We start from the raw sequence: 23385 nt of genomic DNA on the forward strand, positions 1-23385 counted from the left end.
ACTGGCCCAGTGTCCTCTGGAGGGGGTGGCTCAGGTGTGGGGCCTGCCTTTGGGAGCTGGAACACAGATATGGACCAGATGAAGGAAACATCCCAGACTTGAAAAAGTGGCCTATGCATTGAGACTCTGGGCTGCAAGTGACAGAAATCCAGCTCAAGCTGGCTTAGGCAGGAAAGGGTATTCTTTGGCCCATGAAACTGAAGAATCCAGGAGAAACAGGCTTCATAGGTGGACCCAGGGCTTAAATGACATCATAGGGACTGTGCCCCACTCTTGGGCCTGCTTGCTGGCTCCATTCTTGGGCAGTTCTCCTTTAGGAGAAGCCAGATGGCTCATGCAGGGCTGCCGCTGAGAGATTTGGGCCCTGGTTAAAAAAAAAATATTCAGCAGCCCCGGCCATCACAAGAGGAGGTTTGCACTAATATATATATATATTTTTTTGCGGTACGTGGGCCTCTCGCTGTTGTGGCCTCTTCCATTGCGGAGCACAGGCTCCGGACGCGCAGGCTCAGCGGCCATGGCTCACGGGCCCGGCCGCTCCGCGGCATGTGGGATCTTCCCAGACCGGGGCACGAACCCATGTCCCCTGCATCGGCAGGCGGACTCTCAACCACTGCGCCACCAGGGAAGCCCGTGCACTAATATTTGATGTAGCTGGGCCCCAAGCTCCTTATGGGCTTCTGCTCCCTGGTAATTTATTCCAGCTTTCCATGCTCCTCTCCTGCCCTGGGCTTGCATCCTGACCCCTTGGTGACCACAGGGGAAAGAGCAGACCTCTCTCCCAGGTGCTCCACCAAAGTGTCAGGACGGTGCTCAGTCTAGGACCATCCTGGACCACCTGCTCACCCCTGAACCAGTCAGGATGCAGAGTTCTCGTTGGACTTGGGGTGAGATCACCCCAGCTGGAAAGAGGGTGGAGGAGGAGAGCTCATCCAGGAAAATCAAGTCCCTGGAACAAGACAGAGTCCCAAGCCTCAGGGAGGCTGTGAGGGTGCAGGCTGTTCAGTTACAGGGACTGAGGCTGGGCCTGCTCTGACCAGGGCAGTCAGTGGCCTTAGCTCACCACTAAGGGTCAAGGAGTCATAGCCCTGAGGAGCAGAGCCAGGTGGAGGGAACAGGGGTCCAGGATTAGGGACCACCACCACATGTAGCAACCAGGACAGAACTCCCAGAACCTTCACTCCCATTGGGTGAAAGCAATAGGGAGAGAAAAGGAGCTTACCATGCAGGACACTTGTGGCCACAGGACCTGTTGGATGGCAGGACGTGCTCCCTATGGCGGGAGAAACTTACCCAGGGCCTGGATGCTGCTGAGGGACATTGGGACTAAATACATGTCTTCCAGCCTTTGTTCTTTGGACCATGGAGGCAGACTTGAGTCCTTGCTCAAGGCCCATATGGGAGGGGGTAGCATTGGAGTTAGATGCCCTCCAAGGTCCCTTCCCGCTTAAAGATGTTTCTCTCCCCCTCGTCTTCTCCACTGCTCAGATATCCGTGGGCTCCAAAGCTTTCTGGACCAGGCCTCGCGGCTGGGCCTTGATGTCTCTTTACAAAAGGTGGACAAGAACGTTAGCCACGTGTTCACCAGCCTCTTCACCACGATGAAGACAGAGGAGCTGAACCGCTACCGGGACACACTGCGCCGCGCCATCCTTCTGCTGAGCCCGCTGGGGGCACACTCCTTCATCAACGAGGTAGGTGGTGGGGCCTGGGGCCCAGGAGCGCTGCCCAGGGCTCCCTGGGGCTGGCTTAGGTGGGCTGCAGGCACTGTCTGCTCGGGCATGGCTGAAACGGACGTGGGGATCCCTGGATGCTGGGCCCACAGCACATACCATGAAGGAGGAGACCCCAGCACAACTTGACTCCTGACTGGTCCCTGACGGGTGACCCAACGCCTGCCCAGATGCTGAGAGGCTGGGGGCGGCTAGTGGGAAACCTGGTTATTAGTCACTGCCAGGGATTTTTGCAGCAAGATTGAGGCCGTTGTTCGTTGTTTTTTTCCATTTAATTTTCCTCTCTTTGTTGACAGGTGTAAGCCTCTAGGGATGAAATAAATTTCCAGCTCTTGGCAGAGGTGGGCAGCTCTGCTTTGGGCTATGTCAGTACCCGGAGCAGGTGTTGTTTGCATGTCACCAAATGATACGTGGTGTACGTGCTTAGTTTTTTGGTGCCTGGGATAATCAATGATTTTTTTCTAAACAACTTCATTAGGGGTCAGACCCACCAGTTTAACAAAGAATCGATGAATTTGGGAACAGAAAACTAGAAGTACTCTATGAACGGATGATGGGTGCGCCCTGGTGGTCTAATGGCAAAGAGGTGGCAACCTGGAGTTGGCAGGTCCCTCTCCGGCCTGGGTAGGTTTTGGGGGACAGGCTGTGGGTGTGGTGTTCCTGGCAGCAGCGGTGGATGGAAGGAGTCAGGGGGCGGCTGAATGCTCCTGGCGGTTTTCTTTCCAGCCCCGGGCACTTTGTTGGCCCTCTCTGATTGAATGTAAAATGAAATGAAAGGCAGAATTATACTAATTCCATTTGATGTCCCTTGCTTGCTTTATTCTCTAATTAATTATTACTCGAAATGCTACCTCATGCATCAGCAGCCAGATGAAGCCCGCTGCTGGAGAACTTAACATTTGGGAACGCTTAATTTGGTGCAGTTGGCCAGCAGCCCTGCCGCTCTGGGCTAATCAGGCCCCTGGATCACGCTGGTGGTCAGCCAGGCTGTGAGGTCCCGGCGATGCTCGGCATTTTCACCGGAACACATTTCTCTGTATGAAGTCATCCAGGCCGGTAATGGGCAGGCTAGGATTAGCGCTAATGTGTCCAAGGCTTTCTCAGAATGTTCCCAGCAGTGTCCGTGCCAGTGTCTGCTCCTAGGAAAGCTTTTCTCCTTGCTAAAAGGCCGGTGGAGTCTGCTCTGGGGCTGGTGTCTGCTAAGTGTCGCCGGGCCCCTGCCCTCCCCTCTCCTCGCCAATCCCTCGCCTCCTCTCCTTGCTTCCTTTCCTCCCGGCTACTGCTCTGCTGAATGTTGGTTTTGGACGTAAGCAACTTTGGGGTCGAGTCCAGCTCCCCCACTTACTCTGTGTGTGACCTTGGGTCATTTGCCTCACCTCTGTAACCTCAGTGTCTGCATCTGAAAGTAGGGATGGAGGCGGTGACGGACAGATAGCTTCTCCAGAAGCATCCGTGCTTGTTCACTGTTCACATTCGTCATTTCCCTTCCAGATGAATTCAGCTCTTGCCCTGTTTCTAGGCCCTGCAAGGATTTAACACATAACCAAGACTGGCCTAAAGGTATTCTTTCCAAGTGGTTAATTATGCAAATTCCTGCAGTGTTGGATACACTTGGCTTGGCCTTGGCCGGTTGCCTTCCTGATCTCCCAGACCGGGTTCGCAAAGCTTTTGCTTTGCTGGGTGCTGCGGAGCTGGGGTTGCCCCTGGAGCGGCTCCTCTTGTTTTTGGCTGCACCTCGCGGTGCAACCTCTTAGTTCCCCGACAAGGGATCAAACCCGGGCCCCTGGCGGTGGAATCGCGGAGTCCTAACCACTGGACCGCCAGGGAAGTCCCCTGGAGTGGCTGCTCTTAATGTCAGGCAAGAATGACAAGACCCTGGGAGGGGTGGCCAGAGATTGTAGAGGAGGACAGCACCTGGGCTTCATTGCTTCCAGCTCCAGCTTGCTTGGAGTCTTGGTTTCTGGCCCCACGTGCCTGCTATCAGGAGGAGGGAGGGTACCATCACTTCCTGGGTGCCCGCCATGGGCCTGGCCCTCTGTGTGCCTTCTCTAATCCTAACACTTTGAAAATGAAGCAACCGGAGCTGAAGAACTTAAATGCCTTGCTTAAGGTCATGCAAGCAGCCACCCGGGGTTTGAACAGGACTCAAGTCCAGAATGACCCACTCCAGAGCCCCTCTGTGCCATGTTACAGGCCCATCTCGCCTTATTATGGTGTCTTTCGCCAGTTGAAGGTTTGTGGCAACCCTCTGTTGTCAGATGATGCTTAGTAGTTTTTAGCAATAAAGTATTTTTTAATTAGGATATGTACTTTGTTTTTTTAGACATAATCTGTTGCACACTTAATAGGCTTCAGTATAGCGTAAACATAACTTTTATATGTACTGGGAAACCAAAACATTCACGTGAGTTGCTTTATTGCACTATTCGCTTTATTGCGGTGGTCTGGAACCAAACTGACGATATCTCTGAGGTCTGCCTGTATGGAAAAGACAAGCATAGGAGTTACTGTACTGGGTAAAACAGGGCCATGCTGATTTCATGGGGGAAGGTATAATTCAGTTGCCTCTGTCCAGCATCTGGCAAAGGTTTTTAGGGTGTTCATGCTCAAAGAATTTTACTGCATCTGCTAAGCGTGGTAGGGGAAGGAGCCTGGATTTTGGAGGTGAATGTGTCCTGTATGGCTGGCCAGCCCAGCAGGTCCTCCAGGAGAGACTTGGTGATGCCAATCCCAGAACAAAACCTTTGTTCACTGCACGCAGGCATTGCTTGGGCTTTTTGAGAAGAGTAACCCAACCTCTTCTTTGTTGTGACAAGGACAGAGGATGTCCACAAGGGTGACCCACTGCCAGGACATGTCCTGAATTTTATGAAACACAAAACATTGGTGTGGGGAAGTGAATGGCCTCAGAGCCCCACCGCTACTGATGACATGTAGATATTGTGTCCGATCAGGCCTGGTATGGACAAGTTCCAGTAGGACTGGGTTATGTGGTACTCCTAGCTGTACCTCCTCCCCTTTCCCACTCAAACAGCCTGGCTGATGGGAGTGAGGGAGGAAGATAGTTCTGCTTGAATTGTTTACATTTTGCTGCATGTGAGTCTGTTGGGAAGGCCGGTGCTTTCGCTGTCGTTAATGACAAATTCTACATGACATGGACATGGCTGTCTGGGACCTGCCAGGCTGTTCCTATGCTGTGCTGGGAGGTCCACTCAGTCACTGGGGGTGTGTGTGGGGCTCGGCCTGGGGGCCCATGCACCGCTGGCCTCTCTGTGATCCCACTTTGCAAGGGGCTGCCCTTGCCAGGGGTTGTGGGCTTGGGGAGTCTAGCCTAGACGGTGGGTGAGAAGAGGGGTGTGCTGCACGCTGAGGCACTGGGATCTGCTTGGGGGGCCCTGTGGGCTCATACAACGGGCCCTGCCTCAAGCTCCCCTCAGCTTTTTTCACTCAGTCTTGAATCCACATTGCCTCCTCCGAGACCTCTTTTTATCACAGTGTCGATATTATCACCGCATCAATGCATTACCTTTAAAAGGCTCCCCTTGGGGAGACTGGGCTCAGGGGTGACAGAACTCCCGTCTCCTGGTTCCAGACTTGGAGCCCCCCAGGGTGCTGCCCTTGGGGGGCTGTGAGGGCACAGGCCATGGAGGGAAGCCTTGCATGGGCTCGGCACTGGGACTCTCGGAGTGAGGCACCTTCCAGTCACCCCTAATTGGGACTGAGTTGGATGCATCCTATCCTGAGCTGGGCCTTGGTTCTTCTCTGGACCATTGTCTGCCAAGGGGGGATTTAGTGGATGGGGACAGCCATCTATGATGCTATACTCATGTAGCCTGTCAGCCCAAACCAGCCAGGGGAGGTGGAAATGTCAGTGTCCTCTCCTCACTCACTCCAGGACTGTGGAAGTCCTAAACTGATCAAGGTGACAGCTGCTGAGAGGGGCTGAGGCCAGGGGTCTTGCTGGCTGATGGAACCACCTCCCCTCTGTTCAGGAGTTCCTTCTTTCATTTGTCCAGCATTTAATGAGCCCGAGTGCTGTGCTAAGTTCTATGCCGGGCACTAAGGCTACTGCCTCTGCTCTCTTGGGGCTCCCAGCTTGGTGGGGAAGACAGACCCCTTCACCTATAAAGCAGAGGTGTGGACCAGGTCCTGTGAGAGCACCGAGGATGGAGCCATGTCCTCTGGTCCGGGAGAGATGGGGTGGCCAATGGGGTCAGGGACCCTCCCTGGAGTAGGTGACACTGGGTCTGGGTCTATAGGGATGAACTTTGATTAACCTCATGGTCAAGGTGAGGCTGGAGACACGGCTCTGGAGAGCCCTAGGATCTTCGGGGATGTGTGTGGTGAGGTTGCTGCAGTGGGTGTGCAGGGTGGGGAGTGGGATGGCAGCAGGAAGGGGTTCCCTATTCCGGGGGTGGGGAATCCAAACTTCGGGACCGGTTTGTCCTTGGTTTGTTTTTTTCAGGGTCTTCGAGGTTAATAGTCTATAGTGGCCTCCAAAACCACAGCCCCAGCTGTTGAGGGGTGTGTACATCTCACTGTTATTTCTTCTCCAAGTCAGGTTTGATGGGGAGCTCTCCAGTTCACAGTCCATTTTGGCCCCGGGCTTCATCTCATCTTCCTGAAGGAGAGTCTATCCATCCGTTCATCAGCTGTCCATGTGTCTGTGTGTCCATCCGTCTGTCCATCCATCCATTTGTGTGTTCATGCATCAGTCCTTCAGTCTATCCATCCATCCACCCACCCAGTCATCCATGCAGCCAGTACAGATTGGGTGTCTACTCTGGACCAGGAACCGTATCAAGTACTGGCTGGGAACACAGTGGTGGTGCCTTCTCCTGGGGACCTGCCATGGTGTCGAACATTGTGGCTACACCACGGCCGTGGTCCTGTCGGGCACTCGCCGTGGTGGCCGAGAGGGGGCGCCTCAGGGCTCTCATCCACCAGAGCCTCCTCTGGAGGTGTGCAGAGAGGGGGGACTCCAGGACTTTGTCCTTTCAGCTCTCATTCGTTATTTCTGTGCTTCTGTCTCTAGCTGTACTTGGGCTTCTCTCTTTCCTTTTGTATCCTCTTTCTTTCTTTCTCTCCTCTCCCTCCCAGTCTGTTTTGTTTTACTGGAAGAAGTAGAAAAATTAAGCTATTTTAAGCATTTATGGAGAAGAATGGCCACTGCTTGCTGACGGTTCATGAGGCAGACACCGTGCCCTGCCCCCGCCCTGCAGTCCGAGCGCTGTCCAGCCCTGTGCAGCCTGTCCCTCCCACGGGAGTGTGACCCCCTCAAGGGCAGGGACTGCGTGGTGTCCACTGTTTTATCTTCCAAGAGCAGCACAAGTCTTGGCCCGCAGTGGCTGTTGAGGGAATGATGAGTGGATATCTTATATTTCTTCCAATAGAAAGCTACGTTTTCTTGTATATTCCTCAGTTGCCTTGTTTTGGTTGGTCATCAGGTCCGTGGCCAGCCCATCAGCAAGGGCTTTGGTCTTAAAACTTCTGCTCCTTGGAAGGCTTAAGTTTGCTTCAGAACCCTGCCTTTGGCCTGGTGTTGCTTCCTCGGTTACCGAATGGGGTGAGCTCTTCCTGCGGGTGGCACGAGGTACCACGGGGGAGAGCAGTGTGCAGGGAGGTGAGTGGGTTGGGAGAGGGCTGGCAATAAGCAGCAATGCAGGCAGGTGTGGGAGACTGGACACACACACACACACACACACACACGGACGCACACACGGATACAGGCTGATACAGTGAGACCACCAACCAGCCACATACTCTGGTACAAGCAGACCCTCAGACTAGCACAGCCTAAGAGGCACTGATACACACACATACGTGTGCACGCACACACACACACACACACACACACCCTGAAAGGCACTGCTGATGGCAGAGCAGTCTGGAGAAGGCATTGCAATGTTGGGAAAGAAATAGCAGCACCAAGTGATAGTTGCAGCTGATGGCTTTTGCCTCTGCGGTTAGAATGATACCAGGGATCTCTTCTGTACCGAGAAGGATGAGAGAAAGAACAGCAGGGGAGCCTGTTCGGAGGATAGCTCCCCATTGCTCTGGGAGTGGGGGTCATCGTTCACCCAGACTGGGGGGAGTAGGTGAATGTGAAGGGACAAAGGTGGACAGGGCCCCTTCCAAGCATCCCTCCCCACCCCAACCTGGACTGGCTTCCCAGGCAAGGGGTGTGGCTGGAGGCCAATTTAATCTTTATTAGAAGCACAGCCAGGGTTAACTGCCTGGCTCCGAATCAGTTGCTTCTCAGAGTTTGCTGCAGTGAGTGAGTTTGCTCCTACAATTTGAATATAAAGACTGTGCTTTTAAATACATTCATAGCAAAGGTAATTAAGTGATTGCAATGTTCTGTTGTCCCACATGATACATGCAAATATTTCTCACTCCAACATGGTAAATCTTCAGCAGATGACTTTATCACTCAGAGCTAGGATAATTCTGTGCCATTTAAGTATCATTTGTCAGAATGTTTAAAATTACTAATTAATTATAGAAGATTAAGTTTTAAATGTGGCCCTGCATTTGCATTTAATTATATCCTACTGTTTACGGATTTTAAAGCCTTAGTAGTTTAGCAAAAGTACAACGAGTCTGAGAAATTCTTTTTTTTCCCTTTAGAAATTCTTAGAAATGAGCTCAGGAGGAAGAGATATTCAGTAGAGTTTGTTCTGGCAGGTTTGGAGATCTGCGATGCTCAAGGCAGCTGGAATTTGGGGCCTGGCTGAGATGGGGAAGGGAGCAGACAGCTGTCCCCCCAGGGCCTGTGTCCAGGTCACTGTCTCCTCGCTTCTCTGTTCCCATACCCCTCTTATCCTTCTGAACCCTGTGCACCTGTTGCCGAAATCTCGGCTTCTCTGTGCACTGATGCCAAACAGAAATACGGAGACAGAGATTTTGGAGGAAGAGAGAGATGGCTTTATTTTTCTGCCAGGCAGAAGGGAACACACAGCAGGCTAGCGCCTCAAGAACTGTGCCCCCCTACTCCTTCGGGAATCAGAGAAGATTTTATATGTGGGGCTCACAGTCTGGGGTATATGATAAACATCAAAGTAGTGAAGGTCTTGCATTCTTCGTCTTCCTGCATTATTTCAAAACAGTCACAGCTGGCATCAGGCGGCCCAGTAATTGGGTCTGTTTGTCTCGACCTTTTTTTCTGAAATGCAAATGCTACAAGGGGTGATTTGCTACAAGGGAGTGCAGGATGTAATTCACATAGTGTTAAAGAGTAATAGGTTAGCTTTGTGAAGTACAACTCTAGTTACAGATTAGTAACAGTTAAAAAAAAAAAACAACTAGGAGTGATTAACTCTTTCAGGCTAGATTATGTTTCTTCTTTAGCCTGTTCACTGTTCTCTTTGTTTTCCTTGTTCTCAGGAGAGGGAAAACTTCATTTCTATTTTTGCTGCAACACACCCTGGGAAAGCCATTGAGGGCTTGCAGGGCACTGCAGCACCCTGGGCATACCTCCATGGTCACCCTCACCGCAGGGCCCACAGCCAGCCCCCACTGTGCTGTGAGCGTGTTTGTCTCTCTCCCCATGGAACCTAGGAGCATGTGAGGCCAGGAGCTGGGACTGGGACATATTCATCTTTGTTAATGGCCTTTCTGGAGCCTGTGGATGTTGGTTTTCAAAGGGATGGATGCAAGGCAGACTCCCAGGAGCCCTGACTCCTGCCCCAGGCAGATATTCTCTGCACACTCAGTTACGCAGTGGGCACAGAGTAAACACATTCTTAAGGTTCAGGCCAAGCAGGGGCACCTGAATAAGAGATTGTTTTGAAAGAATGAAATGTTTGGTTTTTAAATTTCAAAGGAGCATCCAACCTTTCCTCGAGGGAAATGCTTGAATGTGGCTGGACCTTCTGGAGTTCGTTCGCTGTTTGAGTGCTGTTTCTATTTCAGGTTGCATTTGGAATCTGCCACACCATTCCCGGTGCTCAGGGAAGCCTTACTCAGCTGTCTGGGAGGCCTGTCTGCTCCTTTCTGGGGGTGAAGAGAGGGATCTTGAACCTGACGCATGGGCCTGGAGATACCTGGTGTTCTTTTCTTCCTCTGTGGACCGTTAAATAGCCAGCAGAGTGTCAGTTCCTCCCTGCAGGGGTCTCTGTGGCTTATTAGCAGGTAGCCCCTGGGGCTGGGGAGGCGGCAGGCATGGGACATAGGCATTTACAAAGGGAAACAGCCTGCAGCAGTGGAATGACTCAATTACCCTTTCTGCTTCTGGATCCCTAAGGGTGTTCAGCTTGGGGAGGCTTCCCCTGAAGTGGTGAGTCAGCCCTTTGTTGATTGAAGGGCTGGGTGGGGAGCCCAGTGGGAAAGGAGCAGAATTTCCTCGGCTCTGCGGGAAGCCACGGGAAGGCTGGGGTGTTAAAGGGAGGCAGAGTTGAGGCGACGTGATCCCGTTTGGCGCGGATTCATCTCACAGACGCTGTCTGTGCCGTGCAGCCCGTATCTGGTACCATCCTCTGCACGCTATCAAATGGGGCCCTTGCTTGGTACCAGCAGGAACTTGGCCTTGGTAGTCTGCCTTTTGCGTCCAAGCTGCCAGTCGGCTTGGAGAATAGAAGGCCTCTGCCTCAGTTAGCTGGTGCAGCGCCACAAACCATCCCCAAGCTCAGTGTCGTGAAACAATAATACTCATACTAATGAGTCTCCTGGTCAGCAGACCTGGGTCAGATGCGACTGCTCTTGTCTGGGCTTGCTCATTCGTCTGTGGTCAACTGGCCGTTCAGCTGGGGCTGGCCGGTTAGGATGGTGGTGGGCTGGCTGTGAGTTGAGGACTGGTGACCAGGCCTCGGGTCTCTCATCACCAGTTGCTAGCCCACACCTATTCACTGGGCACCAGCAGAGTTTCAAGAGAGCAAATGTAAGTGCTCAGGGCTGCTCAAGGCCTAGGTTCAGACCTGGTGCATCATGGCTTCTGCCATGATCTCTTGGCCAAAGCAAGCCACGAGCCTGGATTTAAGGGCCAGGCGGAGGAGACGCTGGGGAAATTCCTCTAGGGGGAACTGCAAGGCTACATGGCAAAGGGAGTGGAAACAGTAAAGGATGGTGAGTTTGGATGGGGCCAAAGTGGATGGGGCCACTTTGTAATCTGTTTACCATTCCCAGATGGGCTTCCTGGGAGGAAGGTCTATGGGTGACAGGGGCCATATGCCTCCTTTCTTGAACTTTGTTTTTTTTTGACACCTTTATTGGAGTATAATTGCTTTACAGTGGTGTGTTAATTTCTGCTGTATAACAAAGTGAATTAGCTATATGTATACATATATCCCCATATCCCCTCCCTCTTGTAGCTCCCTCCAACCCTCCCTATCCCACCCCTCGAGGTGGTCACAAAGCACCCAGCTGATCTCCCTGTGCTGTGCGGCTGCTTCCCACTAGCTAGCTATTTTACATTCGGTAGTGTATATATGTCCATGCCACTCTCTCACTTCATCCCAGCTTACCCTTCCCCCTCCCTGTGTCCTCAAGTCCATTGTCTACGTCTGCATCTTTATTCATGTCCTGCCCCTACGTTCTTCAGAACCTTTTTTTTTTTTTTAGATTCCATATATACGTGTTAGCATACGGTATTTGTTTTTCTCTTTCTGACTTACTTCACTCTATATGACAGAGTCTAGGTCCATCTACCTCACTACAAATAACTCAATTTCGTTTCTTTTTATGGCTGAGTAATATTCCATTGTATATATGTGCCACATCTTCTTTACCCATTCATCTGTCAATGGACACTTAGGTTGCTTCCATGTCCTGGCTATTGTAAATAGTGCTTTAATGAACATTGTGGTACATGTCTCTTTTTGAATTATGGTTTTCTCAGGGTATATGCCCAGTAGTGGGATTGCTGGGTCGTTTGGTAGTTCTATTTGTAGTTTCTTAAGGAAGCTCCATACTGTTCTCTGTAGTGGCTGTATCAATTTACATTCCCACCAACAGTGCAGGAGGGTTTCCTTTTCTCCACACCCTCTCCAGCATTTATTGTTTGTAGACTTTTTATGATGGCCATTCTGACCAGTGTGAGGTGATACCTCATTGTAGTTTTTGTTTTTGTTTTTTTTAATAAATTTATTTATTTATTTTTGGCTGCATTGGGTCTTCGTTGCTGCGTGCAGGCTTTCTCTAGTTGTGGTGAGTGGGGGCTACTCTTCGCTGTGGTGCATGGACTTCTCCTTGCGGTGGCTTCTCTTATTGCGGAGCGCGGGCTCTATGTGCACGGGCTTCAGTAGTTGTGGCACGTGGGCTCAATAGTTGTGGCTCGCGGGCTCAATAGTTGTGGCTTGTGGGCTCTAGAGCGCAGACTCAGTAGTTGTGGTACATGGGCTTAGTTGCCCCATGGCATGTGGGATCTTCCTGGACCAGGGTTTGAACCCATGACCCCTGCATTGGCAGGCGGATTCTTAACCACTTCGCCACCAGGGAAGTCCCCTCATTGTAGTTTTGATTTGCATTCCTCTAATGATTAGTGATGTTGAGCATTCTTTCATGTGTTTGTTGGCAGTCTGTATGTCTTCTTTGGAGAAATGTCTATTTAGGTCTTCTGCCCATTTTTGGATTGGGTTGTTTGCCTTTTTGATATTGAGCTGCATGAGCTGCTTATTTATTTTGGAGATTAATTCTGTCAGTTGCTTTGTTTGCAAATATTTTCTCCCATTCTGAGGGTTGTATTTTCATCTTGTTTATGGTTTCCTTTGATATGCAAAAACTTTTAAATTTCATTAGGTCCAATTTACTTATTTTTGTTTTTATTTCCCTTTCTCGAGGAGGTGGGTCAAAAAGGATCTTGCTGTGATTTATGTCATAGAGTGTTCTGCCTATGTTTTCCTCTGAGAGTTTGTTAGTGTCTGGCCTTACATTTAGGTCTTTAATCCATTTTGAGTTTATTTTGAGTATGGTGTTAGGGAGTGTTCTACTTTCATTCTTTTACATGTAGCTGTCCAGTCTTCCCAGCACCACGTATTGTAGAGGCTGTCTTTTCTCCATTGTATATTCTTGCCTCCTTTATCAAAGATAAGGTGATCATATGTGTGTGGGTTTATCTCTGGGCTTTCTATCCTGTTCCATTGATCTATATTTCTGTTTTTGTGCCAGTCCCATACTGTCTTGATTATTGTAGCTTTGTAGTATTGTCTGAAGTATTGTCTGAAGCTTTGTAGTATTGTCTGTAGTATTGTAGCTTTGTAGTATTGTCTGAAGTCAGGGAGCCTGATTCCTCCAGCTCCATTTTTCTTTCTCAAGATTGCTTTGGCTATTCAGGGTCTTTTGTGTCTCCATACAAATTGTGAAATGTTTTGTTATAGTTCTGTGAAAAATGCCATTGGTAGTTTGATAGAGATTGCATTGAATCTGTAGATTGCTTTGGGTAGTATAGACATTTTCATAATGTTGATTCTTCCAATCCAAGAACATGGTATGTCTCTCCATCTGTTTGTATCATCTTTAATTTCTTTCATCAGTGTCTTATAGTTTTCTGCATACAGGTCTTTTGTCTCCTTAGGGAGGTTTATTCATAGGTATTTTATTCTTTTTGTTGCAATGGTAAATGGGAGTGCTTCCTTAATGTCTCTTTCAGGTTTTTCATCATTAGTGTATAGGAATGCAAGAGATTTCTGTGCATTAATTTTGTATCCTGCTACTTTACCAAATTAATTGATTAGCTCTAGCAGTTTTCTGGTAGCATCTTTAGGGTTCTCTATGTATAGTATCATGTCATCTGCAAACAGTGGCAGTTTTACTTCTTTTCTGATTTGTATTCCTTTCATTTTTTCTTCTTCTCTGATTGCTGGGGCTAAAACTTCCATAACTATGTTGAGTAATAGTGGAAAGAGTGGGCAAACTTGTCTTGTCCGTCATCTTAGTGGAAATCTTTTCAGTTTTTCACCATTGAGAACGATGTTGGCTGAGGGTTTGTCATATATGGCCTTTATTATGTTGAGGAAAGTTCCCTCTATGCCTACTCTCTGGAGGGTTTTTTTAATCATAAGTGGTGTTGAATTTTGTGGAAAGCTTTTTCTGCATCTATTGAGATGATCATATGGTTTTTATCCTTCAATTTGTTAATGTGGTGTATCACATTGATTGATTTGCGTTTATTGAAGAATCCTTGCATTCCTGGGAGAAACTCCGCTTAATCATGGTGTATGATCCTTTTAATGTGCTGTTGGATTCTGTTTGCTAGTATTTTGTTGAGGATTTTTGCATCTATGTTCATCAGTGATACTGGCCTGTAGTTTTCTTTTTTTGTGACATCTTTGTCTGGTTTTGGTATCAGGGTGATGGTGGCCTCATAGAATGAGTTTGGGAGTGTTCCTCCCTCTGCTATAGTTTGGAAGAGTTTGAGAAGGATAGGTGTTAGCTCTTCTCTAAATGTTTGATGGAATTTGCCTATGAAGCCATCTGGTCCGGGGCTTTTGTTTGTTGGAAGATTTTTAATCACAGTTTCAATATCAGTGCTTGTGATAGGTCTGTTTATATTTTCTAGTTCTTCCTGGCTCAGTCTCGGAAGGTTGTGCTTTTCTAGGAAATTGTTCATTTCTTCCAGGTTGTCCGTTTTACTGGCATATAGTTGCTTGTAGTAATCTCTCATGATCCTTCATATTTCTGCAGTGTCAGTTGTTACTTTTCCTTTCTAATTCTGTTCACTTGAGTCTTCTCCCTTTTTTTTTTGATGAGTCTGGTTAGTGGTTTATCAATTTTGTTTATCTTCTCAAAGAACCAGGTTTTAGTTTTATTGATCTTTGCTATTGTTTCCTTCATTTCTTTTTCATTTATTTCTGATCTGATCTTTGTGATTTCTTTCCTTCTGCTAACTTTGCGTTTTTTTTGTTCTTCTTTCTCTAATTGCTTTAGGTGTAAGGTTAGGTTGTTTATTTGAGATTTTTATTGTTTCTTGAGGTAGAATTGTATTGCTGTAAAGTTCCCTCTTAGAACTGCTTTTGCTGCATCCCATAGGTTTTGGGTCATCGTGTTTTCATTGTCATTAGGTTCTAGATATTTCTTGATTTCCTCTTTGATTTCTTCAGTGATCTCTTGGTTATTTAGTAATGTATTGTTTAGCCTCCACGTGTTTGTATTTTTTACAGTTTTTTTTTCCTGTAATTGATATCTAGTCTCATAGCGTTGCAGTTGGAAAAGATACCTGATACGATTTCAATTTTCTTAAATTTACGAAGGCTTGATTTGTGACCCAAGATATGATCTATCCTGGAGAATGTTCCATGAGCTCTTGAGAAAAATGTGTATTCTGTTGTTTTTGGATGGAATGTCTTATAAATATCAATTAAGTCCCTCTTGTTTAATGTATCATTTAAAGCTTGTGTTTCCTTATTTATTTTCATTTTGGATGATCTGTCCATGGGTGAAAGTGGGGTGTTAAAGATCCTTGCTGGGTAGAGTAATGGTGGTTGTAGGTTTTTCCCTTTCATCACTTTAAATATGTCCTGCCACTGTCTTCTGGCTTGCAGGGTTTCTGCTGAAAGATCAGCTGTTAACCTTATGGGGATTCCCTTGTATGTTATTTGTTGCTTTTCCCTGCTTCTTTTAATATTTTTTATTTGTATTTAATTTTGGTAGTTTGATTAATATGTGTGTTGGCGTATTTCTCCTTGGATTTATCCTGTATGGGACTCTCTGTGCTTCCTGAACTTGATTGACTATTTCCTTTCCCATATTAGGGAAGTTTTCAACTATAATGTCTTCAAATATTTTCTCAGGCCCTTTCTTTTTCTCTTCTTCTGGGACCCCTATAATTCGAATGTTGTGTTTACTGTTGTCTCAGAGGTCTCTGAGACTGTCCTCAATTCTTTTCATTCTTTTTTCCTTATTCTGCTCTGTGGTAGTTATTTCTACTATTTTATCTTCCAGGTCACTTATCCGTTCTTCTGCCTCAGTTATTCTGCTACTGATTCCTTCTAGAGAGTTTTTAATTTCATTTATTGTGTTGTTCATCATTGTTTGCTCTTTAGTTCTTCTAGGTCCTTGTTAAAACCTTTCCTGTATTTTCTCCATTCTCTTTCCAAGATTTTGGATCATCTTTCCTATCATTACTCTGAATTATTTTTCAGGTAGCCTGCCTATTTCTTTTTCATTTGTTTGGTCTGGTGGGTTTTTTACCTTGTTCCTTCCTCTGCTGTGTATTTCTCTGTCTTCTCATTTTGCCTAATTTACTGTGTTTGGGGTCTTCTTTTCGCAGGCTGCAGGTTCGTAGTTCCCGTTGTTTTTGGTGTCTGTCCCCAGTGGCTAAAGTTGGTTCAGTGGGTTGTGCTTCCTGGTGGAGGGGACTGTTGCCTCTGTTCTGATGGATGAGGCTGGATCTTGTCTTTCTGGTGGGCAGGACCACGTCCAGTGGTGTGTTTTGGGGTGTCTGTGAATTTATTATGATTTTAGGCAGCCTCTCTGCTAATGGGTGGAGTTGTGTTCCTGTCTTGCCAGTCGTTTGGCATGGGGTATCGAGCATGGAGCTTACTGGTCATTGAGTGGAGCTGGGTCTTAGCGTTGAGATGGAGATCTCTAGGAGAGCTCTTGCCGATTGATATTATGTGGGCCCAGGAGGTCTCTGGTGGACCAACATCCTGAACTCAGCTCTCCCGCCTCAGAGGCTCAGGCCTGACACCTGGCTGGAGCACCAAGATCCTGTCAGCCACACGGCTCAGAAGAAAAGGGAGGAAAGAAAAAGAAAGAACAAAAAAGTTATTAAAATAAAAAATAAAAAAAATTATTAAAATTAAAAAAAGTAATAAAAAAAAGAAAGAAGAGAGCAACCAAACCAATAAACAAATCTACCAATGATAATAAGCTCTAAATACTAAACTAAGATAAACATAAAGCCAGAAACAAATTAGACACAGAAAGCAAACCCCAAGTGTACAGTTGCTCCCAAAGTCCACCTCCTCAATTTGGGATGATTCGTTGTCTATTCATGTATTCCACAGATGCAGGGTGCATCAAGGTGATTGTGTGGATTTAATCCGCTGCTTCTGAGGCTGCTGGGAGAGATTTCCCTTTCTCTTCTTTGTTCGCACAGCTCCCGGGATTCTGCTTTGTATTTGGCCCCGCCTCTGCGTGTAGGTCACCGGAGGGCGTCTTTTCCTTGCCCAGACAGGAGGGGGTTAAAGGAGCAGCTGATTTGCGGGCTCTGACTCACTAAGGCCGGGGGCAGGGAGGGGTGCGGAGTGCTGGTCGGGCCTGCGGCGGCAGAGGTCGGCGTGACGTTGCACCAGCCTGAGGCGCGCCGTGCGTTCTCTCGGGGAAGCTGTCCCTGGATCCCGGGACCCTGGCAGTGGCGGGCTGGACAGGCTCCCTGGAAGTGGGGTGTGGATAGTGACCTGTGCTCGCACACAGGCTTCTTGGTGGTTGGCAGCAGCAGCCTTAGCATCCCATGCCTGTCTCTGGGGTCCGCGCTGATAGATGCGGCTCGCGCCCGTCTCTGGAGCTCGTTTAGATGGTGCTCTTAATCCCTTCTCCTTGTGCACCCCGAAACAATGGGCACTTGCCTCTTAGGCAGTTACAGACTTTTCCCCGGACTCCCTCCCGGCTAGCTGTGGTGCACTAGCCCCCTTCAGGCTGTGTTCACGCCGCCAGCCCCAGTCCTCTCCCTGGGATCTGACCTCCGAAGCCCGAGCCTCAGTTCCCATCCCCTACCCACCCCGGCAGGTGAGCAGACAAGCCTCTCGGGCTGGTGAGTGCTGGTCGGCACCAGTCCTCTGTATGGGAATTTCTCCACTTTGCCCTCCGCACCCCTGTTGCTGCGCTCTCCTCCATGACTCTGAGGCTAACCCTGCACCTACCCCTGGTCTCCGCCAGTGAAGGGGCTTCCTAGCGTGTGGAGACCTTTCCTCCTTCACAGCTCCCTCCCTGAGGTGCAGGTCCCATCCCTATTCTTTTGTTTCTGTTTTTTCCTTTTTTTCTTTTGCCCTACCCAGGTACGTGTGGAGTTTCTTGCCTTTTGGGAAGTCTGAGGTCTTCTGCCAGCATTCAGTGGGTGTTGTGTAGGAGTTGTTCCACATGTAGGTGTATTTCTGATGTATCTGTGGGGAGGGAGGTGATCTCCACGTCTTCCTCCTCCGCCATCTTGAAGGTCCTCTTGAACTTTGTTTTGACCTTGGTCAACTTTGGGGTGAGAGTGGCAAGGTGGGGGATGTGGAACAGCAGGAGAGATGGAAAACAGGCCTTTATCAAACTCGCTTATTTAGACCCATGAACTCACCGAATCTCCTCAGCAATGCTGGAAAGGAAGGGCTGTCACAGAGCTCTGGAGCCTGGGGGATTTAGAGATTTGCTTGTGCTCCCACAGATAGAGTGACAGGGCTGGGATGGGAATTCAGAACTCCTTGACTCACAACCCAGATCTTTTCGACTACATGCCACTGGGAGAAGGAGGAAACTTGCTGCCTTTGACAGATCAAGGGGAAGCCCATTTTCCTCCTATAATTTGACAAATGGTGGGCTCGATGATAATTGCCATTGAAGAGCAGGTGGGGTCGGGTTCCAGAAGGTGGACTGGATACCTCTGACGGTTCATCTGGGGAACGAGGGATCCCTCTTGCCCCATCGCGGTCCTGTCTTTGCCAACACACCTGCAGAGAGTGTGAGGGGATGGATGGACAGGCTGCCTGTGCCTCTCCTTGGTAACCGGAAGAGCATCTTTCAGGGGACACTGTGGTCACCAGCAAGCCTGAGGGCATTTTACTTGACCCTTCTATAGTGTGGTCAGTGGGACGGGGAAAGAGCAGAGTTCCAAACAGACATGGTCCAGCTTCTGTCCCGTTCCTCACCGTGCACCTTTCTGAGCTTTGTTTCCCTATCTGTACAAAGGAGTTAATGATACTTGACTCACAAGGTTACTCTAAGAATTAAGCATAGGGAACATTCTGGGGTGCAGATCTCCCTGTTTCCTCCTTCACAGTGCCTAGCACATGGCTAGCACTATTGTGTCAATGGGGAGATGAATGAGTCTTAGAAAATTTAAGGATATGAGGCCCTGAGGCATTGAGAGGAATAAAATCTTTTGTGACTCTGGGCAAGGTCAACATTCCAAAGTTTGAAATGTGCTGGTGGTTGACATGAGGGGTTCTGGTGGAGACCTGCTGCTGGGTCGATTGACTGAAGGAGAGACGTGGGCGTGGTTGATGGGCCATGAATAGGTGGGTCTAATACTCATTTCTCAGCTGTTTGCTATGTGGGAGTGGAGTGGCGTATCCCTTCCCCTGGTGTGTTACCCGTGAGTCTTCAGTATCCGCACCCATGAGTGATGTCAGGGAGAAAGCAAAGAACGAGGGTTGTGGTTCACAGTTGGAGCCCTGGAGATTGGGGAGAAAGGAGATGCTGGGGGAGACCAGTGTGAAGGTGTGAGAAGAAAGCAGCAGATGCAAGTAGAACATCGAAGGAAACATTTACTAGGGGAAACCTGCGTGCATCCCCCAACTCCATATACCAAGCCCCGGAACACTGGCAGGCAGTGAGGGAAGGCATTGGATTCCTACCCTGAATCTCTCCATAGGGAGATTCAGGACTAGAAGCACTTTAATTTCAGTAACAAGAGCCAGGGCAGAAGACCCGAGTGTGTCCCCTTTTTTTCCTCCTTCCTCCCGTACCCACCTAGTCCCTTCTTCCCGGAGGAAATCTGAGGCTTTTAGATGCTCAGCTGGGGACACGATGGTGCGTCTTCAGGAGCTAGGGCTGCTGACAGCACAGAGGAAGGGACATTGCCGTTGGAACAGATAGGCACACGGTGAGACCCCAGCTCACAGTTGGCGCCATCTTTTTGAGCCTGTTTACGGATCTGCTAACTGGGATAATAATACCTTCCTCGTGTCTTTGGATGGTACTTGACTGAGATTGTAGAACCAACCTGGCTATTGGGGTCAAGGGTGGAAGTGTCAGTGGCTCAGAGGAGCAGTGCTTTGAGCAGCCTTTGAGCTCCTTCTGCACTGTCGGTGGTCGACCACCATCAAGACAGAGTGGGACCTGCCCCCAGACCCCTCACAGTGGGTGCTTTGGGGGAGAAAGGTACAGGCCCCGCCCCCAAAGAGTGGCCAAGCTTAACTGGAGAGAAAATTCACACTCAGGAAGAGCTATGAGCGAGAGAATTGGGTGCCCACCGGTGAGCCCCCGACTGGAGAGAGTGCCATGCTGACAGCATGGGGGAAGGCACCGTGCATCAGCTCTTTTCTTGCGGCTCTGCAGTAGTCAAGTGGGTCCATCCAACCCAGGCAACCCCAAGAACCACTCTTGGCTAATTCTGTCATGTGCAGATTTTGAAGACAACCAAAGGGTTAGGTAAGAATGGCTAAAGCCACCCTTTGCCAGCCAGATATGACACAAATCACAAACCTGAATGCCCATGACCTCCAGGCAGGTATATTAAAGTGTAGAGCAGGTGGGCTGTGAGAAGAGCTGAGAGTGTAGCACCTGTGGGCACCTGGAGGGCACATCATTCCCTGGAGGGGATGCTCAGGCTTCAGTGAGGTTCCCACGTGAAGGCCTGGTGCAGCTGCTGCTTCCTGTGTCTCAACAGGAGGCAGAAATCTGGACTTTACTGTGAAATCTCTTAATTCTTAAATGTCGGCAACTAATTACTAGATTTTTAAGCTCTCCGTTGGCCAACTCTGCCTGTGGCAGGGCTGATAAGACTTTTCAGACTGCTGAGTGGCAATGTCTGGCTTATCTCTTATATACTGTCAACTTCAGCATATTAAAATATGGGCATAGAATGAAGTGAGCCCATTCTCCTTCCCCAGTTCTTTCTCACTAGGAATCAACCATCATCCTTAGCACAGTGTTCCTAAGAGTTCCTGTTTCACTCCTGGATCCTCAAGATACCCCATTTTCTGTGCATCTGTTATTCTTCCTGCCCTTGCCAGTTGGTGTCAGGATGTTGCTGACCTGCCTTAGGATCCTTCTTTGTATTTATTTGCAGGAAGTTCTTGGGCTTATTATACATCGTTGCTCAAAGTCTACATTAAATGCGAACTAAGTGTGTGGAGGTCAACTCCTTAGACAGAGGTTATCACTGGTGTTGGTTTGGGCCCTAATAGTACTCCACAGTGCTGCTGCTAGTTGCTTATCCTGGGGTCGGCAGTGTCCTGTTCTTGAGTCTGGTAGCTTTCCATGGCCCTGGGTGCTCCTGAGTATGATACCGGGAACTGGTCGATTTCTTAAAAGCCTGGCTGATGTACTTGGTGACTCTTTGAGCCTCTACTCCACACAGCTCTTTCTGAGAGCTGGGAAGCAACTAGAGCTGGGAAGCAACTGAGAGGTGAGGTTGGTCCCTTCCTGCAAGTGAGACATGGTTTAGAAAAACATGAGAAGTGAGTCTACAGCCCAAGTAAATGCCTGAGCCCGGCCCAGACCAGGCTCCACTGGGATGCTGTGCTCTTTCTGACTCTAGTGCCTCTCCAGGTCTCAGTTTGCTTGTCTTGAAATGGATTAAATGTTAATCCAGCAGCCAGTATGGACCAGGCCATTCTCGGTACTGGGCATACAGAAGGGCTGAGACAGATATGGTCCCTGACTTCAAAGAGCTCACATTCTAGTGGAGGCAGTGGGCAGACACTAAGCAAATAAATGAATAAACCCAAAGTAATTCAGTTAGTGACAACCTCCTCGAAGAAAGATAAGGCAAGGTAAGAAGAGAGTGGGTCGTTGGGACACTGTTTTAGTTGCAGTGATGAGAGATGGTGCTGCCAAGGAGGTGGCTTTCGTGGAGCGACCAGAAGGATGTGATGGAGCCCATCAAGCAAGATCTGACTGCAGAGCGATGTCAGCAGTTGGAAAGCATGTGCAAGGGTCCTGAGGCTGGACTGAGCTTGGCACACACTGGAGGATCTGTGAGGAGGAGGGTGGGCCTGGCACAGGGTGAGCCAGGGGAAGGGTGGTGGGAGGTGAATGTGGGGAGGGGTCCAGGGTCGGAGCACAAAGCACTGCTTTCTGGGAGGGCACAGGAGCTCGTTTGGGGCTCTCTGCATGGGCCCTTGGTGTGGGAATTAGGCCCCTGCTTTGTGTCTCACCAGGCAAGTTCTCAGCGGGGAGTGCAGCCTCCTGGCAACCACCACGGCAGCTTCCGTGAGGAGCAAGTAATCAACCTAAACAGCTTTTCACTTTATTAATGTGTGTGCAAATGGGCCTGCCTTGCTGTTCCAAGGGCTCTCCTTCTGGAAAGGCCGAGAGGACATGCTCTTTGCAGAAACGTCTTTCCTCTCTCCTTCACCAGGGAATTCAAACCCAACCATGACTAACCTTTCCTCAGTCACCTAATGGGAGTCAGGCAGGACTGCTACTGAGCCAGTGCAGGCCTCCCCACCTGTTGGCCTCTGCTTGTTGGCACTTGTGCCAATATGTAAACAAATCTGGGCTGCTGTTGTATGTTTGTGTGCATGTGTGTGCACGTGTACGTGTGTGTGTGTGTGTAATGCGGGTCAGTTTGCTCTTGGGTCCCACCTTTATCCGCCTGCTTCCCCCAACCCCCTTCCACACCCCACTGGGGCTCTCCATGTGTTCAGACCCCATGGGATCAGTCCCATCAGGGCCATGGCTATAGCCTAGGCATAATAGGAAACCTCGGAGGCAAATAAAAGGTGGGGGGAAAAAAGACTTTCTCTTTGTGATGGGGAACACTATTTGCACATTTAATTCAGTGGCCAATTTAAAAAAAATCATGACTTTTTCTTTCTTTGAGGGGAGGTGTCCTTTCAAATCTGGCTAGTTTTAGCTTCAAAAAGAAGGGAAGTTGTATAATAAGCTAGCTGGGTACCCGGCTGGACTCCAGAGCCAGGAAGAGGCTGAGCAGGGAGAATTCCAACCCTGGGACTGTGTGTTCCCTTCCAGTTGTCTGGTGTCTCTTCCTCTGAGGTTGGAGCCATGCCCAGAATGGCTGCCTGCCCCAGGGAAGGCAAAGCAAATACATCCCGGGCCCATTCATCCCTCTAAGTGAATGTACAGTGAATGACCCTGCTTCTCCGACATGGTCAGACAGAGGGGCCTTGCCGTGTGGCAGGTATGACCCGTCCTCAAGTTTGGGGAGCACTGGGGGCAACAGAAAGAGCAAGGGCTTGGGAGTTACACAGCTGGGCTCACTCTTTGAATCTGGGGTCACTGGTAAAATAGGAAGCTAATCCCTGCTTGCCCCCGGGGCTTGGTGAAGTTTAAATGAGACGTATGGGAAGTGCCCAGCATTACCTGACCTAGAGCAGGTGATTAGTAAGTGACTGCACCCTGCCCCCTCCCACGACATAGGGTCCCTCAGATCTGACACTCTGCCCAGACCAGGCTGTTGTCACCACTCCCATTTTCCAGATGCAGGGACTGAGGCAGTGCCGGGTAATGTTCGGGGGTCTGGGGTCTCCAGTGGAATATTGCTAAAGCAATTCAGGGTGAAGAGCCATGGAGCCGGCTTGAGGGAAGGAGAGCCAGAGCAGTTAGAATGGGCATGGCCTTTGGAGTTAGTGCATTTGGGGTTAGAATCCCAGCACTGGCCTTATGGCTGGTGGCTGTGGGCAAGTTATAAAACTGCTGTAAAACTTTGTCTTCTCATCTCTAGGATGGGGGGTAGTAGCAGGGCAACATCATGAGAATGTGATGAGAGTTTGACAAGACAGTGCATTTGAAGTGCTTAGGATGGTTTCTGGTACATAGTAAAGTGCTC

At 49.1% G+C, this 23385-nt stretch overlaps 1 protein-coding gene across 2 annotated transcripts in view; it reads left to right on the top strand.

The window, feature by feature from the left end:
- The window catches only part of GRID1 (glutamate ionotropic receptor delta type subunit 1), a 678670-nt gene that overhangs the window by 202831 nt on the left and 452454 nt on the right, over positions 1-23385 (top strand). For both annotated transcript variants that reach the window (XM_027129687.1, XM_027129688.1), the window contains exon 4: positions 1489-1694. In XM_027129687.1, coding sequence (XP_026985488.1) covers positions 1489-1694 — 206 coding nt within the window. The remainder of the gene's footprint in view (positions 1-1488; positions 1695-23385) is intronic.

This window comes from Aethalodelphis obliquidens, unplaced genomic scaffold, assembly GCF_003676395.1.
Source record: "Aethalodelphis obliquidens isolate GAN/ISIS:26980383/991018 unplaced genomic scaffold, ASM367639v1 scaffold37, whole genome shotgun sequence".
Lineage (NCBI taxonomy): Eukaryota > Metazoa > Chordata > Mammalia > Artiodactyla > Delphinidae > Aethalodelphis > Aethalodelphis obliquidens.